Source organism: Musa acuminata, chromosome BXJ1-9, assembly GCF_036884655.1.
Source record: "Musa acuminata AAA Group cultivar baxijiao chromosome BXJ1-9, Cavendish_Baxijiao_AAA, whole genome shotgun sequence".
Lineage (NCBI taxonomy): Eukaryota > Viridiplantae > Streptophyta > Magnoliopsida > Zingiberales > Musaceae > Musa > Musa acuminata.
Window position 1 is genome coordinate 9,285,554 of NC_088335.1, and position 17,521 is coordinate 9,303,074.

The following is a 17,521-nucleotide window of genomic DNA, read 5'->3' on the forward strand; positions in this document are numbered from 1 at the left end:
GATTACGAGTTAAGAGTATGCCCCCCAAATCCTTTTACTCCATTCGATTAGCTTTGGGGGGGGGGGGGGGGGGGACGGAGATCGTGTCCCCATAAACTCCACGCTATCACATGCTTTACCAGTGAACGAGTGATATCTACTGCTGCACATACGCATTGCACCACAGCTGAGAGGACCTTCAAATCGACGTAGCAAGCGGACACCATCATGTGAGTCAAATCCTCGGAGATACAGCCGGCTAAAGTCCTCCTCCTTGTTTCCCACTCGAGCAGTACCCCCCAAGCGCTAAAGTTAACGTGTGTGTTCTTAGTTTATTGTGGTTCTCCCAAATCAATGCGCTAATCCTGCCAAGCACATGCACGAGATCTCTGTCATTTATGCCACCAACCTTACCTTCTCTTAATCTATCCCAACCTTCATCCCACCATAAATCGTTGCCAATCCAAGCCAAAATCTCCGAACCGGGTTTATTGTTCGGCTCGATCGATTTCGAGCCGCTCCATCCGCGTCAGAATCTGTCAGATAAATGTTCCCGAACCGGGTTCAGTAGTCGGACCGATACCCCACGGGCGGCTCGATTTCGAGCACCGCCCGCGACGGCTGAAGCGCCGTCCGCTGCGGAATCTGCCAGTAAGACGACTCCGATTCGGCTGTTATCCACGAAACTGCCCTTACATTCTCGTGAAGTAGGGTGTAATTGTAATTGACTCGAAAGCGGAGGGTAATTTATAAGCTGTCAGGTGTGAGCTCACACCCCGAGGTCCCAACGGCCACAACTTGCTACTACCGGTCATTTCGGCGGACTAATTTTCTCGAGCAATTAAATCAATTGACTATTATTTAGTGGCTATTTGCAATACAAAAATAAGATCGGAATAAATAACACGAAAAGGGGTACGATGGTATACGGCAGTCGTCCCTCCGAGCGGTCCAAATCCGCCAAAACCAATGACAAAATCTCAAGTTGGGCGAACTGTGTACGGACCGGTCTCGTCCTCCGATAAAGCTAAAATTGATGTATACGGTAATAATTATTACTATTTTCATGAGTCGATCGAAGATGGTGGATGCTTCCTTGCGAGGGCTTTGATTTGTCAACGTTCATGAGGAATTATATCGATGAAATTACAGTAAAGTTGATTACAGAGTATACGCATGCATGTACAAAATGTGCACCATGAAATAATACCAAGGTAGGAATGCATGACGGAGATCAATTAGGACCTCCAAAGTGTGCAGCTTATACCTTTAATGTGTCTCAATAAACGAGCAAACTGACAGCCTGATCTCAAAGATTCAGATCTTAGCTTTTTCCAGTTGAATAACAGCAAATCTAGATTTAAATCATGCAGTAAATCCTCACAAAATCTACATGGGTCGTCCAGTATATTCCTCTCATATTTTTTGGAACCTCCCTTCACCTTCTCTCTCTCTCGTTTTTAATGGAGAGACTGCACTAGGTTGTAGCCTCGAGGCTCATCTTTTCCTATAAAGTACAGCCAACCTCCCATCTCATCCTTTACCGTGTTCTCTTCCTTTGTCCTCCTTCTTCTCCTTTAGCTTATTGTATTTTCTTCCTTTCTCCTTCTTCTCCTCCTCCTCCTGTAGCTTTTCCTGTGCTTTCTTGGTTTCTCTTCTGTCTCCTTTGGTTTCCCTGTGGTCTCTCCGTTCATGTACTATTGAGTGAGTGCAGCATATTTTGGGAGAGAGAGAATGAGGACAGCCATGAAGAAAGTGGAGAAGATCCGGCAGATCGTGCAGCTGAAGCAGGTGATGCGGCGGTGGAGGGCACTGAGTCTTCGGCGCCACGGCGGGGAGGCTAACAAGGCGGAGGGCGAGGCAGGGTCGGGGAGGCCCGTCCGGTCTGGGTTCCTGGCGGTGTACGTGGGGCCGGAGCGTCGGCGGTTCGTGATCCCGACCCGGTTCCTCAACCTGCCGGTGTTCGCCGCCCTGCTGCAGCGGGCGGAGGAGGAGTACGGGTTCCCCCCCGCCGGCGGTCTGGCCCTCCCCTGCGACCCGGCCTTCTTCAGGTGGGTGCTCGACGCGCTCGACCGGGACGAGCCCCGGCTCGGCTCCCTCAGCCTCGAGGACTTCTACACCCTCTTCGCTGACCTCGGCGCCGCCGCCGCTTCCCCATGCCGCGAGCCCGTCGCTTACAACGGCTTCTCCCCTCTCCTCCCCAAGACCAAGGCTCGATAACACGCAGGCCTTTCTCTCGATCTTCTTCCTTCCCCTTGAAGTTTTTGTACAGGTGAAGTGGCAGTAGATGAGAAGTAAGTGGCGTTCGCTAAGATTTCATCCATGGATCCTAAAAATGTGGGACTCATACGCGATGTGAGTCTTCCCTCTCTCTATCTCTCTCTCTCATATAAAAGAGAACTGAATCCAACTCCAGTCTTTTTAGCCTTGATCATGGAGTTGTATGAGGTTTATGGGGGAGGTCATAACCTGGAATCTAAATCCACGATGATCCTGTTGCTGATGTTGAGGCATGACATGATCTGTACTGAGAATTCAATGCAATTCGAAGCTGAAACTGCTGTTGTCTTTCATGCAATTCAGATGCACATTTCTTCCTGTTATGCGTTTGCTATGAATATTTTGAGATCCATGTATTCTCTCTTGTGCACGAATGTGAGGTGGTCGATGCTGCGTCCAGAAAATTACAAGGAATTGCACTGAGAATGAGAAGGGACAATACATGTTAACCTTTTTATCACCATTATTTCATCTAAAAACTTGAAATATCCCTCTGAAATTTGTATCCAACGAAGATATATACATCATTTTGACAGGTAATCTCGAAGATATATATCATTTTGACCACTTATTTTATTCCTTTGATCATTAAGAATCTTCATATCATATAACGAAACTGGCAGTGGTGGGTCAGGATCACCTCCAATCATTGCGCTGATTAATACTTTGATCACATCACTCATATTCAAGATGATCAAAGTGATGAAGATAACGCATCCATTCATCCATATTAAGTTGTCTTTGCTTGCGTTCTCTTGTGATGCAGCACGATGTCTTCGTCCATCGGACCGCCGTGATCAGACCAAGCAAGCATTAATGTGTGAACATGGTTCCTTGTTTTCAGCAATGATGTGATATCTGAAGACCTTAGCCATGACTTTTCTGAGTTGCAGCATTCCTCGTCAACTTCGTTGGTGATGTTGCTTGTTGCTTGCTCTTTGCTTGATTGACTATGCCGAGCTTGCTACAGTTGTAGGGAAGATCGATGATGGCAAATGAACACGAACATGGTGGAGGCTTGCCCCACCTCGTCTGCGCCCACAAGGGGAAGGTTGTGATGGGCACCAATCACTACAGGTATCAGCATCTTCTTGAGAGTGATGCATCTTTTCCAGCTCACCGTGGTGATGGCTCTCTGCATTCTACCATAATATATAAATATATTGTACATAAAGCCATTTTTGAATTTTGCATATAGTACTCATGCTTGTCTCAAAAGTAAATATTAATTCTCAATGAATGTTTGGTGTTTGTTGATAGATAGCTTTTCAGATGTTTGTCATTAGTGATAATTCCAAAAGGAAGTAGTCATTTGATTGGTTGTCTTCCCTACTTTCCACTTGTTTTGATCATACCATATGTAACTTTTTTTATTCTAAAAAAAAAAAATACTCAGTGCACGAAACTCTCGCCAATGCAAAGTATGATTAATGTACCTAAATTTAGAATTTTTTAGATAAACACATATACAAATATATACATAGACACACACACATAATATATAACTTACATGGATTGAATTCTCATGAAAAGTATAAGGGTGACATCACATCTTTTGATGAATGAAATATAGATCTCTTATATTAATTATCCTACAAACTCATAACCCATAATTTTTTAAAAGGGTTACTCCATGCACCTAAATATTTTGTATGACATTTATTTTAAATATAAAGATGATGGATAGCTTAGTCCACACATACCTTTCTTTCATTTTTCTTGGTAAAGTGAAAGTAGACTTGAATTATTTGGAATGATCTTCATGGGATAAGATCATTATCCTCAACAGAATCTGAACTTGGGATTGCGGTGGGAAAAAAAAAAGGGTTCTGTCATCCTTTGTGGCTCCACAAAGCTTTTGAAGATGAAGAAATTGGTGGAGGTCTTCTTCTTCCCCTTTCCTTTACCCTTTCAGCAAAACAAGGAAAACAGATGCAGAATTCAAATGGATGTTTACCAGAAAAGCTGAGCCCTGCTCCTCCTCCATGTTCAGCACAAACACCAATGTGCATTGAGACTGGTTGCAACTTGAGCACACATCTCCACCCTCACTGAGCTGTGAATAATGCTGTGTTTCTTCCTTCTTTCTTGCCCTCTGACCTGTGTGTTTATTCAGCTTCCTCAGTAACAACAGTGAAAAAGCTGCCAATGCCTTGAGATTCTCAGGACACTTTACATGGATAACGAAAAATATTGAAGACAGCAGACCTGCTCTCTGGACTGAACAATAGTTTTGGGAATAGAGTACAGTAGCATTTGTTGTCACTGTCCTTGTTGTCCAATCCAACTTGAAAGAAGGAGAGAGATGCAAGTTCCTATAATCTTGTTTTTAGAATGGTGAATCATTCATTGTGCCTCAAAAAGATAGAAGACTTGAGTGTGCAACTTAACCACAAACATATAAGATAGGAAGATAAACACAGTTGATTACTGAAATCTAATTGACTATATAAACAAATATATATATGAGTAACTTTTTTGTAACTTCAACATATACTACTAGTCTTTTAGTTTTCGAAACTTAAACAAATGATTACAATTTAATAGGGACTTCCAAAAGTGGCATGGGTGGGCCATATCTGGGTCGATCGATAAGATGGGCCCACACCGTGAACGGTTCTGATTGCATGAGGCGTCACGTTGCGCACGCTGCTTCCGTTCCGGCCTACAAGCGAAAAACGCCGAGACGGGTGGGGCGCAGAACAGACGCCGTGTAGATTACCTGTACCATAACATTCAGGAAACACGACTTTCCCCGGAAGCCCAACTCGCTTGGTGAGCCCTCGAAACCGATGGGCCCAAGCGTGGGGGAATACAAATCCTGAACTGTGAGCGCGCTTTTTCAGGTGATCCGAGCTCGTGGCGATAAAGCGGAAAGCACCGTCTTCGGTCCGCAACGGCCACGTGAAATGCGCTGCCAACAATTTCCCTGTAAATACCCAACTGTGCCCCCGTGAAACCGACTGCACAATATACTCACCGCACTCCGCTCGCGGAATCCCTGATAGCCGAAACCTAAGCGCGTCCTCTCGGCCTCGATTCCTACCCCATTGCCTCCTCTCCGTCGAATCTCTGCGCACGTCGATTCCTTCGCTGCTAGGGCGGATGGACATGTCCAGGACCACTTCAAGGTTCAGTTTCGCGACCAATTGCGGTCTCTTTCCGGTGAAATGCGGGAATCTCCGTAGGTATGCGAGAGGAGGGGGTGACCTCGTCGGCAATTCGGTCACCTTGAGGGCTTCTGGGGGTTCAAGAAGGGTGGAGTCTTTGGTCAGCAATGCGAGTGCTCGTGGGGGTGACGAGGTGGAGACCGTGGTCATCGAGAGGCCGGGCCTTGCTCCATTCCAAGTGCTCGCCGGGAGCCCCGCGCCACTTGGTGCCACGGCTTGCGATGGCGGTGTCAATTTCGCAATTTACTCCAGCGGCGCCACGGCCGCGGCGCTGTGCCTTTTCACGCTCTCTGATCTGACAGCTGTAAGCTCTTCTGCTTTACATTGATGGGGCTTGTTCCTTGCAGAGGTTGAATTGACTTACTGGTTATGCGTACATATTGATCCAAAAGTTTTCATTTTTATTTTATTTCTTTCTAATTATTTGGTCCACTGCTTTTGGGTTCATTTTTCGTCCAAATGAAGGTAATTTAGAGAGCAGAATTCTCAGCTTAAATTGTTTATAATTTTTTCATCCATAGGGGAGAGTGACTTGAGCATCATTGATAGTGTAGCATTCGTGGTAATATAGATAGTTTTCAGATACATTGGTGCTAACTAAATTGGTCAATTATGTAAATAAGCAGGTGAAATGGTATCTGCAGTTTCAATTTAGGTTGATGCACCATTCAGAGATTTTCCATTTAAAGGGAAAACTCTAACTTTTCAATATTTCTACCTTCTTCCTGGACCATCCTAATTTATAACATGAGTCACATTTTCTATCATCTACAAACCAACATTTAGTAGCTTAAGAAAGAAGATGGATATATATATTCTCTTTTATTTGTTTTATTTGGTTAGACATATACATTAGAAAGAATGTGATGATTGTTTTATTTATTTTTTAGAATTATTGTGAATTTTTTGCTTTATATGATATGACTTTCTCCCCTCTTTCTTTGCAGAACAGAGTGACAGAGGAGGTTGTCCTTGATCCTTTGATCAACAGGACTGGGAATGTTTGGCATGTTTTTCTTCAAGGGGAACTTGACGATATGGTGTATGGGTACAAGTTTGATGGGAAGCTTTCTCCTCAGGAAGGACACTACTTTGATTATTCCCGAATCTTGTTGGATCCATATGCTAAGGTTTGTTTTGTTTGTAATAACTAGCTACGCACTCTGTTTCATTCCTATATTATGCTTTTAAAGAAAAAAATTCCCTTGTATCCAAGATTTGATGTTCTGCTTGTCTCAATAATTGTCAAAAGGTGTCTCATTGTTGATTCCTTTTTTTTTTTAGGCAGTAATAAGCAGAGGAGAATATGGTGTCCTAGGACCTGGAGGTGAATGTTGGCCCCAGATGGCAGGCATGATACCAGTTTCTAATGAGGAAGTATGTATGCATATATATAAAATATACAACATATAATTTATTAAAGAAGTTTCTGTACCTTCCATCCTTTTTTTTATTTTTACAGCGCTTGATTCTTGTCTATCGCTGCTTCTTTATCATCTGAATTCCAATAACTTAAACATGATAAATTCATGGACATCAGCTTACTTTGGAAGATAAATGGCTCATCCTTGCGTTCCTGATTTCAAAACAGAAGGAACTTTTGTATTTGCTTAAAGGATATCTCTTACATAATATCGTTGTTGCCGTTTAGTTAGTCTTTATAAGCTAGGGCTTTTCTGCATAAATTCCTGTAATTATTAAGTATAGTGTTGTTTTTTTTTTAAACTTTAAAGAACATGCCTGTATGATAAGACTGGCACATGACCAACAACTTTCTTCACAACGAGAACTATAAGGCTGATTGGTGTATTGGATGATGTCTAACATAGTAACTTAATGGGTCAAGTGGACTTCAAAATGTCATATGCTCATCTCTGAATCAGCCTGGATATCTTAATAATATTGCTGATCAAGGAATTTTATGTAATGAATTAGGCATAGGCCGAAGAAGATTGAGCCATTCCCTGTACAGATGTGGTGGACTCTTTGTAACTTATTGGTCAGCCAGAAGATATTGAAGAAGGCACATGACCAGCTGTATGAATCAGCCTGGACGTTGTTAGAATGCAACTGATCAGAGACTTGTCTGTATCTCATTAGTCACAAGCAGTAGCAGCTTTAGCCATTCCATGTCCATGTCTGGTCAATTGTTTGAATCCTATTCAGGTGCTTTATGTTTTAGTCTTGATTGTCAGCTGACTCTGTTAAAGATTTATTCTTTATGTTTATATATGTTTCTTTATTCTAGTACAGTTCCAAAAAAATCTTAGTTTGATGGATATTCCATATTTTCTTGGGTGTAAGACTTGTCTGGAACTAAAAACCCAAGACTGCCAGCTCTCCCACTTGACCCCCAAAAGCAATGTAGCTAGAAATATTTTTAAAAAATTGTTATGTAAAAGTGGGATTTAGACTTGGCTTACTTACCAATCAGATAAACCTTCTACCAACTTTCTTTCTAATGTTTGCTTGCTTTATGAAGTTGATCTACTTGTATATATACATATATTTAGTATATGCAATATATGGTATCTGGGCTGGCCTAGGTTATAAAGGTGCCAGTATATGCTTGGCCAAAATTTTGACCAGGCCTTGTTACTCTTGCTCAAGCTTGGTCCTATCTAGGTTTTTCTTGTCCAAGCTTGTCTAGTTTTGGGCCAAGCTATTACGCTTGAGTGAGTAGCCAGGACATGAACAAGTGTCCAGAAAATAACACGTTCTAAATTAGCAAGAGCAATGTGAGCTTACAACTAACCAACATAATATGGTTATGATACTCAAAAGCTACAATGCTAACCTATATAATCTACCTGTATTTATATTTTTTCTTTAAATTGAAATTAGGTCCATGACTTCCATCATGGATTAACTGATTCCAACACCAGTCGATGGCTGCAACAGTGTGGTATCTGGATTGTACAACGTATCGAGTATTGATACAGGTTGGTGCTGATCAGTGCCAGATATACTGACAAAGAGAGTGAGAGAATGGGGAGGAGGAGGTGAGGTGGCACAATGTGGATATGCAAAGAGGTGTAACAATGGCAGCAGCAGGGAGGAAGCAGCAAAATGACGTGGAGGAGAAGAAGTAGAGCTATGGAAGAAGAAAAAGAGATGGAAAAAAGAAGGGTTGGGAACAGGTAGCGAGCGCCAAGCGATAGGCTCACGCTCACCATCCAATATAGTTGAACACCAGTAGGCTTATCGGACGGTAAGCTTGGTTTTGGATCAGACTAGGTGACTAGTACTGGTAAGCTGAATTTCAGATCAGACTGGGCATAGTTGTTCAATATTCTTTATCAGACAGGTAAAACCATATGATTGAGATATAAATTTCCATTATTTCAATTTTCTGAATATGTTTTATTTCTCGAGCTTACATTTTCATGAATATTCTTAATGTTAATGTGCTTTGGTCTATTACATTATGCATCTAAGTTGATAAAAAGAATTCTTTTATTTTCTTAGTTTTGACCTTTGTCTTCTAAATCTGTCTTTTCTATTTTCAGTTCGATTGGGAGGGAGATTTACCTCTGCAGTACCCTCAAAAGGACCTTATAATTTATGAGATGCATGTGCGCGGCTTTACAAAGCACGACTCTAGTGAGACTGATTCACCTGGAACCTATATTAGCGCAATAAAAAAATTGGACCATTTGAAGGTATATATTATGGTTAATGTTTAGGTTTATATATTTATGTAAAGCTGGTCTATGCCTTTGTTCTTGTGTCACATATTATGAGTGTTACTTTTTTGTCATTAATTTAATATGCAAATGGATGCATACATATAAACTAGTTCTAATAATACACATAAGTTTTTATCAATTTTATACCTTGAAGTTTCAAAGACGATCATAACTTGGCAGGTGTTGATTTAGACAACCTAACCTACATGTTATGCCATATAAGATTGTTCATAGTAGAACATGGCGAGGCTTAAATGCTTAGCAACAGAATTGGGTCAAATTATTAAAACAAGAAACTGAAGAACTTAAACAGACTGAAAGTATTCTACATTAGGAAAGCATGTGATAGATTTTTCTTGAAAATCTTGGATTAAATGAGAATAATAGCATACATCACTTTTATCTTATCTTGTTTATCTTTTTTTTTTTTCCCAAGCTCATCATGTTGGTTCTTGAGCTTTTATTTTCAGTATTATAATCTTAGCATTTCTTTTCTCCCACTTCCAGGGTATAACTACTAAATAAACCTCCTATTTTAAACAGTATAGTGGATTCAGCAGTCAGCATTAATATGTGAGAAAAACATGGTGGCATTCCTGCATTTCTATGAAAGAGTACAAAGTTGGATACACTTAGAAATGGATGTTATACACTAAGAAATGTTATAAACATTCATGGATACACTAAATTTTCAGTGGTAATTTTGTGCCATATTTGCCTTCATTAACAGTAATTATTAACTGATGGAACCAGTACTTGTGTAAGTTATACACATCTGGGGGGTAAACTTTTTGGTGTCTTGAAGCTTCTGAATTTTATATTTAAGCATGACAATTGTAGGCAATTAGTGGTTTCACTACTATTTAAAATGGAGTATAAATTAAAACCTGCAAAAATATCTCCATCTACAATGCACAACACGTGTGTATTTGCCAAAAAAGAGTGTTTATTTGAAGGATTTTCTTAAAATATGAAAAGTAGGCGGTGTGTTTAATTATATGGTTTACAGGATTGATGCTGAAACCGACACTGTTGACCACTTCATCATATTGTTTGAAGTACATTATCATACAGATTATATCTTACAACTAGTTTTCTGAACTTTGGCTGATCATTGAAAACTCTACAGGAATTGGGAATCAACTGTATAGAGTTAATGCCATGTCATGAGTTCAACGAGCTGGAGTACTTCAGCTACAATTCTGTTCTTGGCGAGAATAAGTATGTAAGCTTGACTGCCGTAAGTTATAAATAATTTATTATTTAAGCAAACAGTGTGGTACAATTAGATGTGCTCTAAAATGCATCCACCGTGGAGAACACATTTTATCTGCATGCAGAAAAAAGTGGATTAGTGCCTTTGCATATATTATCCTACTTTCTCGATAAAAATTGTCTTCTTAAGTAGGGCCATGACTAAGAATTCTTATACTGAGCTTGAGTAACACTTGATACGTTCAAAATAAAAACTGGTCTTGTAAATGTGTTTTCTTTAACCTTCCATTTGGTAATTCTCAATTTGCAGCTCCTTGATTTAATTTGTTTGATAATTTAAATTAAACATTCCTAATCTGGTATCGTCGTCCAAAGAGTCTCATTGTTAGAGCTTTTTCAAGTGGGTGAAACTTTGCATTTTAAGATTTCATGTTTGCCAGTTTTTCTTCACAAGTTATTTGTCTAAATAACTTAAATGTTTTTCTTCAATGCTATATTTGCCCATCTAGATCTTGGGAATTCTCATTGTTTGAAAATGTTTATTTTTTATCTCAGGCTGAACTTCTGGGGTTACTCTACTGTCAACTACTTTTCACCCATGATAAGATATTCATCAGCTGGTTTGGCTAACTGTGGCCGTGATGCAATAAATGAATTCAAGACTCTCATTAGAGAAGCTCATAAGCGAGGAATTGAAGTAATCAGCACGTTGACACTCATATTACTTAGTATTGTATAGCATCCAACATTTTTCTGATACAATTTGCTTCAGGTACTTTTGGACGTTGTTTTCAATCATACAGCTGAAGGGAATGAGAATGGTCCTATGATTTCATTTAGGGGCATTGATAACAGCACATATTATATGCTTGCACCAAAGGTTTGCTTCCACAGTGACATTATTTATTTCCTTCTTACCAGAACTGGTGAAACAGAATATGAGAAAAATTCTCTAGAAGAATTAACATTTGTGCTGATTAAAGATCAACCAGATTTTCACTACTTAGATGCCTTATTTTTTGACAGGGTGAGTTTTACAACTATTCAGGTTGTGGCAACACCTTCAACTGTAATCATCCGGTGGTTCGTCAATTTATAGTTGACTGTTTAAGGTAGACAGACGGGTTTATCCTTTTCAAACTATGCAACTTAATTATGTGCTTATCTGTAATACACAATTGGACAGGATGAATGATTCTTAAAGTTATGAAATTTCTGATATAGTGTAGCAGTTGCTTATGTATTTTTATTGCATTCTCCTAAAATTTGCTTGCTCTAGTTGATGTCAATTGGCTCAATTCCATTAATGACCCATTATATAAGTCCCTGAAATTTTCCTCTTCATCTACTCTTTGATCTTCTAGCTTCTTATCATTCCTTGTTCTCCACTGTTTCACATTGTTAAATTCTCCTTTGAGGAGGTCTTACTAACTGTTATTCTCTTTTGCTATGTAATTTGTTTGCTTACATTTTCCTGTGCATAGTTGATGTATTGTATTTCCTTTTAAGGAGATAATTTCAGTATATTATTTACAATATAACCCCTTTGATGTTTAGCATGTTACATATAAAGACCATTTAGAAATTATAGAGGTTGTGATCACTAGAAAACTTTCATGGTAGGAAGTCCTCATAATTCTGCAGATTTTGTAGGTGAACCAAAAGTTGAAGTTGCAGACATGAGAATGGATTTTCATTAGAATCTTACCTATTAAAAATTACCACTTTCTGAAATGCAATTTCTGGAATGCTGTTCCTGTGGATAATTTAGTTTGTAGATACATCTGATAAAATCAGAGAACATAGAATAGGGAGTAGAATTCCTTTCTTTTTTTACCATCTCTAACAGGATTAAAAATATTTATCATTCTTTTATTCCACCTGTCACTGCACCTTGATATTGATTATCTTTCTGTTGTAGATATTGGGTTACAGAAATGCATGTTGATGGATTTCGCTTTGATCTTGCATCTATTATGACCAGGAGTTGCAGGTTGACCTCTTTGCACTGCTTAACTCTATCCTGTTTTACATAGCATCTCATGTTTCAAATTGTTTCATGAAGCCTATGGGATCCTGTGAATGTATATGGAAATCCCATAGAAGGTGATATGGTGACAACTGGAACTCCTGTTGGTGGTCCTCCACTTATTGAAATGATCAGCAATGATCCAATTCTTTGCAAAGTCAAGGTAATTAGCTGATTGGTTACTTAATAATAGTATTTGTTTGTTTTTTATGGGTACTAAGCATAAATGCTAAACCTAGATCTACTAACTTGTTTGTGATGGTCATAATGACCTTTTCTCTCTATCACATTCCAGAGTAATTTTATTATTGATCGTGCACTTTATCTTATTAGATTGATGATCATTTACATTCAATTAAGCCACTTTGTTTCCCGTCTTTTGATGCTATTCAAATTTATTTCAAAATTCTGTCAAATAGTTGATTGCTGAAGCATGGGATGCTGGAGGCCTTTACCAAGTTGGTAGCTTTCCACACTCGGGTATTTGGTCTGAGTGGAATGGACAGGTTTGTTGGAACTTTATCTTCTTTTATATAGTTCAATGTTTCATCAAGAGCTTCTGAAGGTGTGGAGATTTTTACATTACCAAATAGCGCATTTGGGAACAATGGTCTTGTCTATACTAAGATATTTTATATCATGACAGAAAGCTAAGTTCCAGAGTAACTACTTTGACAGAACAAGAAAGAAAAACTAGTCTTCATTTTGAACAAAGTTCCAATGGAGTACTCTGTAACCTTAAGACTGAGAAATATTGGTATAATGATAAGTGGAACTTAATTCCACTGCAATCTATTTAAAAATGCGTAGCCTACCTGAAAGCAAACATATCATTCAAACATTAATCATTCTTTTGAGTTAAATAGTTATGTTCTTCTCTTCAAATAGGAAAAAAAGGCATAATACCCTTATAAGTTTCTTTATTAGCTTATACAAGGCCACAAATAGTTACATAGGTATTAGAATTTGCTTCAGAGTGCATGTCCATTAGACCCTCTCGTTAGCATGCAGTCATTATATTTCAAGAATATTAAGAGATATGGATGCTTGAGAATGGTTTAGGATTGATTTTGCCCAAAACAAAGGCTGGAGCCAATGTTGACTTCTTCTCAACAATAAGCAAGTTACTCTGAAACTAGAAGATAGCAAACACTAAAGGACATTTTATTTGAATTTATTTGGCCTCACAGGCATGCTGAACATCAACATGGTAAAACTTGACTCGCAGGGCTATTACCTGGCTATTGTCTCTCCAATATCAACCGGTGTCTGTCAGAAAGCTAGAGATACTGCAAAAGAGTTGACACACATGAGATGCATTCCTAGGCACACTTAATTGCTATGGCCTTACAGTAACCCTTGTTTGTCGTATCTGGTTTGCATTAGTGCTAACATCTACTTGATGCAATTTCTCAGTATCGTGACATAGTGAGGCAATTCATCAAGGGTACCGATGGATTTGCTGGAGCTTTTGCGCAGTGTCTTTGTGGTAGCCCAAATCTATACCAGGTAATTGTATGACTTTTACATGCATAACCTTTCCTTATCTGACTTATCAACCTTTTTTCTAATTTAATTTGTAGAAAACACAAAGGGAAGATAAACTAACCTGGAAGCTACAGAACATTATTTCAGTAAATTTGTGACCTATTGCAACTTTCATCAAGCTCCTTAAGTAGCATGTATTACATTTTGTTAGTTAAATTGCAGCGAATGTGAATTAAATTTGTTAGTTAAATTTCGTACTCTAGGATGGTTCTGTTGCTTTATATATTTATCTCGTCTGTGATTTAGCAATCCCAAAGTGCCTTTCTGATACGATCAAATAAGGAAAACTGATCTTTTTTTTTCTTTGACCTTCTGTATTTCCTGGCTTAGTTCGATAAGTAGCATGTACTACATTTTGTCAAAACCATGATTTATGTACACATTAATTTTCAAGCTAGAAAAGAATTACCAATATATGTGCAGTAAGAATGCTAATTCAAGAATTCAGAAAGCGGGTCAAAATAATCTGTAGATGATTCCAGGCAAGTATAGGATACAATTAAGTAAACTTCCTGCCACTGATCTCATCCAATTTTGGTAAGATGCTGAAGTTATTTAAGTTTCAACTAAGTCACTCATTATACGCCTTATTTGTTAAGAACATTCCATTTTGTGGTCTATAGAAGGTATCTATTACCATGGTTCTCTAGTCTGCAGAATTATATTTACGTCCTTCAGGAAATTTATTTCTATATGATCATTGGATTCTGTGTTTTTCATAGTGTCCAGTCACAAGTAGTTTTTCTAATTTGACTCGTATTGCTCACTGATATTCTGGATCAGAATGGAGGAAGAAAACCGTGGCATAGCATCAACTTCATCTGTGCACATGATGGATTTACTTTAGCTGATCTGGTTACATACAATAACAAGTCCAACTTGTCAAATGGTGAAGATAACAGAGACGGGGAGAATCATAATCTTAGCTGGAACTGTGGAGAGGTAAATTTATATGAGCATTTTAATTCAGTATCCTTTGTATCATTCCAGCAAATTTCATTTTCCTGCATTGCTGGATCTTTTGACAGTTGAATTCCTTTTTTTGGTTTTATTTGCGTCTTACATATGACTGCTACTCCCTTTTGATATGAGGAGTGAAAGTTCTGCACATTAGATTACAAGTGAATTAGGAGAAAAGTTTACAGTATTTCCAATTTAATTAATGAAGATTGAGAGTATAATATTGTATATGCTTACTTGCTGCCCTACCTCTATGGTCTACCACAGATTAGTTTCCAGAATATTAATTTTCCACTCTGCAGGAGGGGGAGTTTGCAAGCATAACCGTAAGAAGATTAAGAAAAAGACAAATGCGGAATTTTTTCCTTTGCCTCATGGTTTCCCAAGTAAGTATTAGTCTTAATAGTTTAGATACTATTGGATTTCTCAAGATATGAAGTTACCATCTGTAGTGTTAAAAGGCATCGATTATTGAACTTATTCTTGCTTTGTTGAGTACAAGAACTGTCTCTCTGAAAGCCGTAGATCTAGGAATTTGTTATTGATTTAATTACATGCATATATTTTTTTAGGTGGATAAAAAATATATAAAATGTCAAGATAGTGGAACGGGATTTAGTGATCAAATGCTATCCACCTGCAGACATTTTGTCCGCAGTTGAATTCAGTAGTTTTGTAGCTTTTCGTCTCCCACACACTTAACATCTCAGGTTTATTCATCTGCTACCAAATTATTCATCCATCCATCTCAACAATCCTGGATACTTTAGTGTACGTCACAAGTTTAAGCATCCAACAACTGTTTTACCAATGCTACCTTACTGACGTCCAAAATCTTTTTATTGCTGCAGGGAGTGCCAATGATTTACATGGGCGATGAATATGGCCATACAAAAGGAGGAAACAACAACACATACTGCCATGATAATTACGTGAGCATCTATCGTCATTCTCTTGCACTTTGTTGTTAATCGTCACATCTGTTATCAGTTTGATGCATGAACTTCATGTGCCACAGTTCAACTATTTCCGTTGGGATAGGAAGGAGGAATCCTCATCTGATTTCTACCGTTTCTGTCGACTCATGATCAAGTTCCGCTAGTGAGTGCACCATCCTGACAACCCTTCTCCAACTCTTGACGAAAGCATCCATCCAACATGGGCCATTAAACGTGTGTTTTGTTGAACCACAAATTGCAGCGAATGTGAATCCCTTGGCCTGGATGAATTCCCAACAGCGGAGCGACTCCAATGGCACGGCCACCAGCCCAAGACTCCCGACTGGTCTGAAACCAGCAGATTTGTCGCATTTACCATGGTATATAATTCAATCCTGTACACTTTTCCAAGAACCAACTAACCTATGATGACTCCGGAAACTGACTTTTTTTGCTGTTGCTTGATGTAAGAGCAGAGTGATTCATTGAAGGGAGAGATCTATGTGGCGTTCAACACAAGCCATCTGCCGGTGACAGTCACACTACCAGAACGCTCGGGCTATCGATGGGAGCCGCTGGTGGACACGAGTAAGCCTGTGCCCTACGACTTCCTCTCCGATGATGTCCCTGACAGAGCCACAGCCGTCAAACTGTACTCCCATTTCCTGGACGCCAACCTGTACCCCATGCTTAGCTACTCCTCTGTTATATTAATACTCCAACCCGATGCTTGAACATTTCATTATGGCAGTTCAAAGTTACAATTACTAGTATTATTATATTATTATTGTGATTATTGAAGGAAATGATGTTTAGTCGCTCATCTCAGCAGCGGTAATGACCAATACATCCAACTAAACTTGGAGAAGAGGGCTGCAGTATCCCATTCTTTCCTACTGCTAAAAGAGCCAAAAAGAGAACATCCTCTGGAGCTTCATATAAACTGGTTATGCTGGCAATGAGACTTCAACCTTCAATCATTTAAATTATGTATAGAATGATTCAGTTATTGGAATGTCATTATAGATCAGAATGAAAAATTGTGACTAAATGTAGTTAGCATTAGCTAACTTGTGTCGAAAAGATTATTTTTATAAAAAATGTTGTTAATATTTTTGTAATTATAATGATTTTTTAAGGAATGTTAATGTGATTAAGGTTTTAATTAGTTATTAAATAATAGTTATTAAGAATTATAATGAATTCTTGTAACCCATCGTAGCGTTAGTCATAGACTTATGGCATAAAATAATAAGTTTACATTTGACAATCACAATCAAATAATGATGTGATCAAACTCGATCATAAAACAATCAAGCATGTCTCCCGATAAAATATTTTCAGTTGATCTAACTGGGCCATAAAGTATTTTCGGGTAATAAGATAGTCAAACTCGATCATAAAATATTCCTCACATGTCTCCTGATAAAATATTTTCAGGTGATCTAACTGGGCTATAAAGTATTTTCGGGTAACAAGACAATCGAACTCGATCATAAAATATTCCTCGACGAAAACGTAATCGAATTTAACCATAATGAGTCCATTAATGATGACTTCATTGGACCACAATACAGCCTACTATTAAGTATCCCTTGATGACAGCATAGTTAAATCCAACCACTGATTCAGATCACAATACAAACAAATTTGGCCATAACTACAATGACTTAGTTAAAGTCAACCAAGCACATACCAAGCGACGTGAAGTCA

At 38.7% G+C, this 17,521-nt stretch overlaps 2 protein-coding genes across 3 annotated transcripts; both read left to right on the forward strand.

Annotated features, from left to right (window-relative positions):
• The first annotated feature begins 1,456 nt into the window (after positions 1–1,456).
• On the forward strand, positions 1,457–2,577 carry LOC103997895 (auxin-induced protein 6B). The gene has a single exon (XM_018818007.2). It carries the CDS (start codon positions 1,714–1,716, stop codon positions 2,197–2,199), a length of 486 nt encoding a protein of 161 aa, XP_018673552.2. The 5' UTR covers positions 1,457–1,713; the 3' UTR covers positions 2,200–2,577.
• Positions 2,578–5,218: 2,641 nt separating this feature from the next.
• Positions 5,219–16,631, forward strand: LOC135593073 (isoamylase SU1, chloroplastic-like). Of its 2 annotated transcripts, none has more exons than XM_065082880.1 (18): positions 5,219–5,733; positions 6,377–6,559; positions 6,714–6,806; positions 8,939–9,091; positions 10,248–10,339; positions 10,889–11,030; positions 11,106–11,213; positions 11,360–11,445; positions 12,255–12,326; positions 12,399–12,525; positions 12,782–12,868; positions 13,779–13,871; positions 14,694–14,852; positions 15,173–15,256; positions 15,722–15,802; positions 15,889–15,971; positions 16,071–16,188; positions 16,285–16,631. In XM_065082880.1, exons 1-18 carry the CDS (start codon positions 5,365–5,367, stop codon positions 16,540–16,542), a joined length of 2,388 nt encoding a protein of 795 aa, XP_064938952.1. In that variant the 5' UTR covers positions 5,219–5,364; the 3' UTR covers positions 16,543–16,631. The 2 variants fall into 2 exon arrangements, with proteins under 2 accessions (XP_064938952.1, XP_064938953.1); XM_065082881.1 differs by having other exon boundaries at positions 5,592–5,733; positions 6,382–6,559.
• The last annotated feature ends 890 nt before the right edge of the window (positions 16,632–17,521 follow it).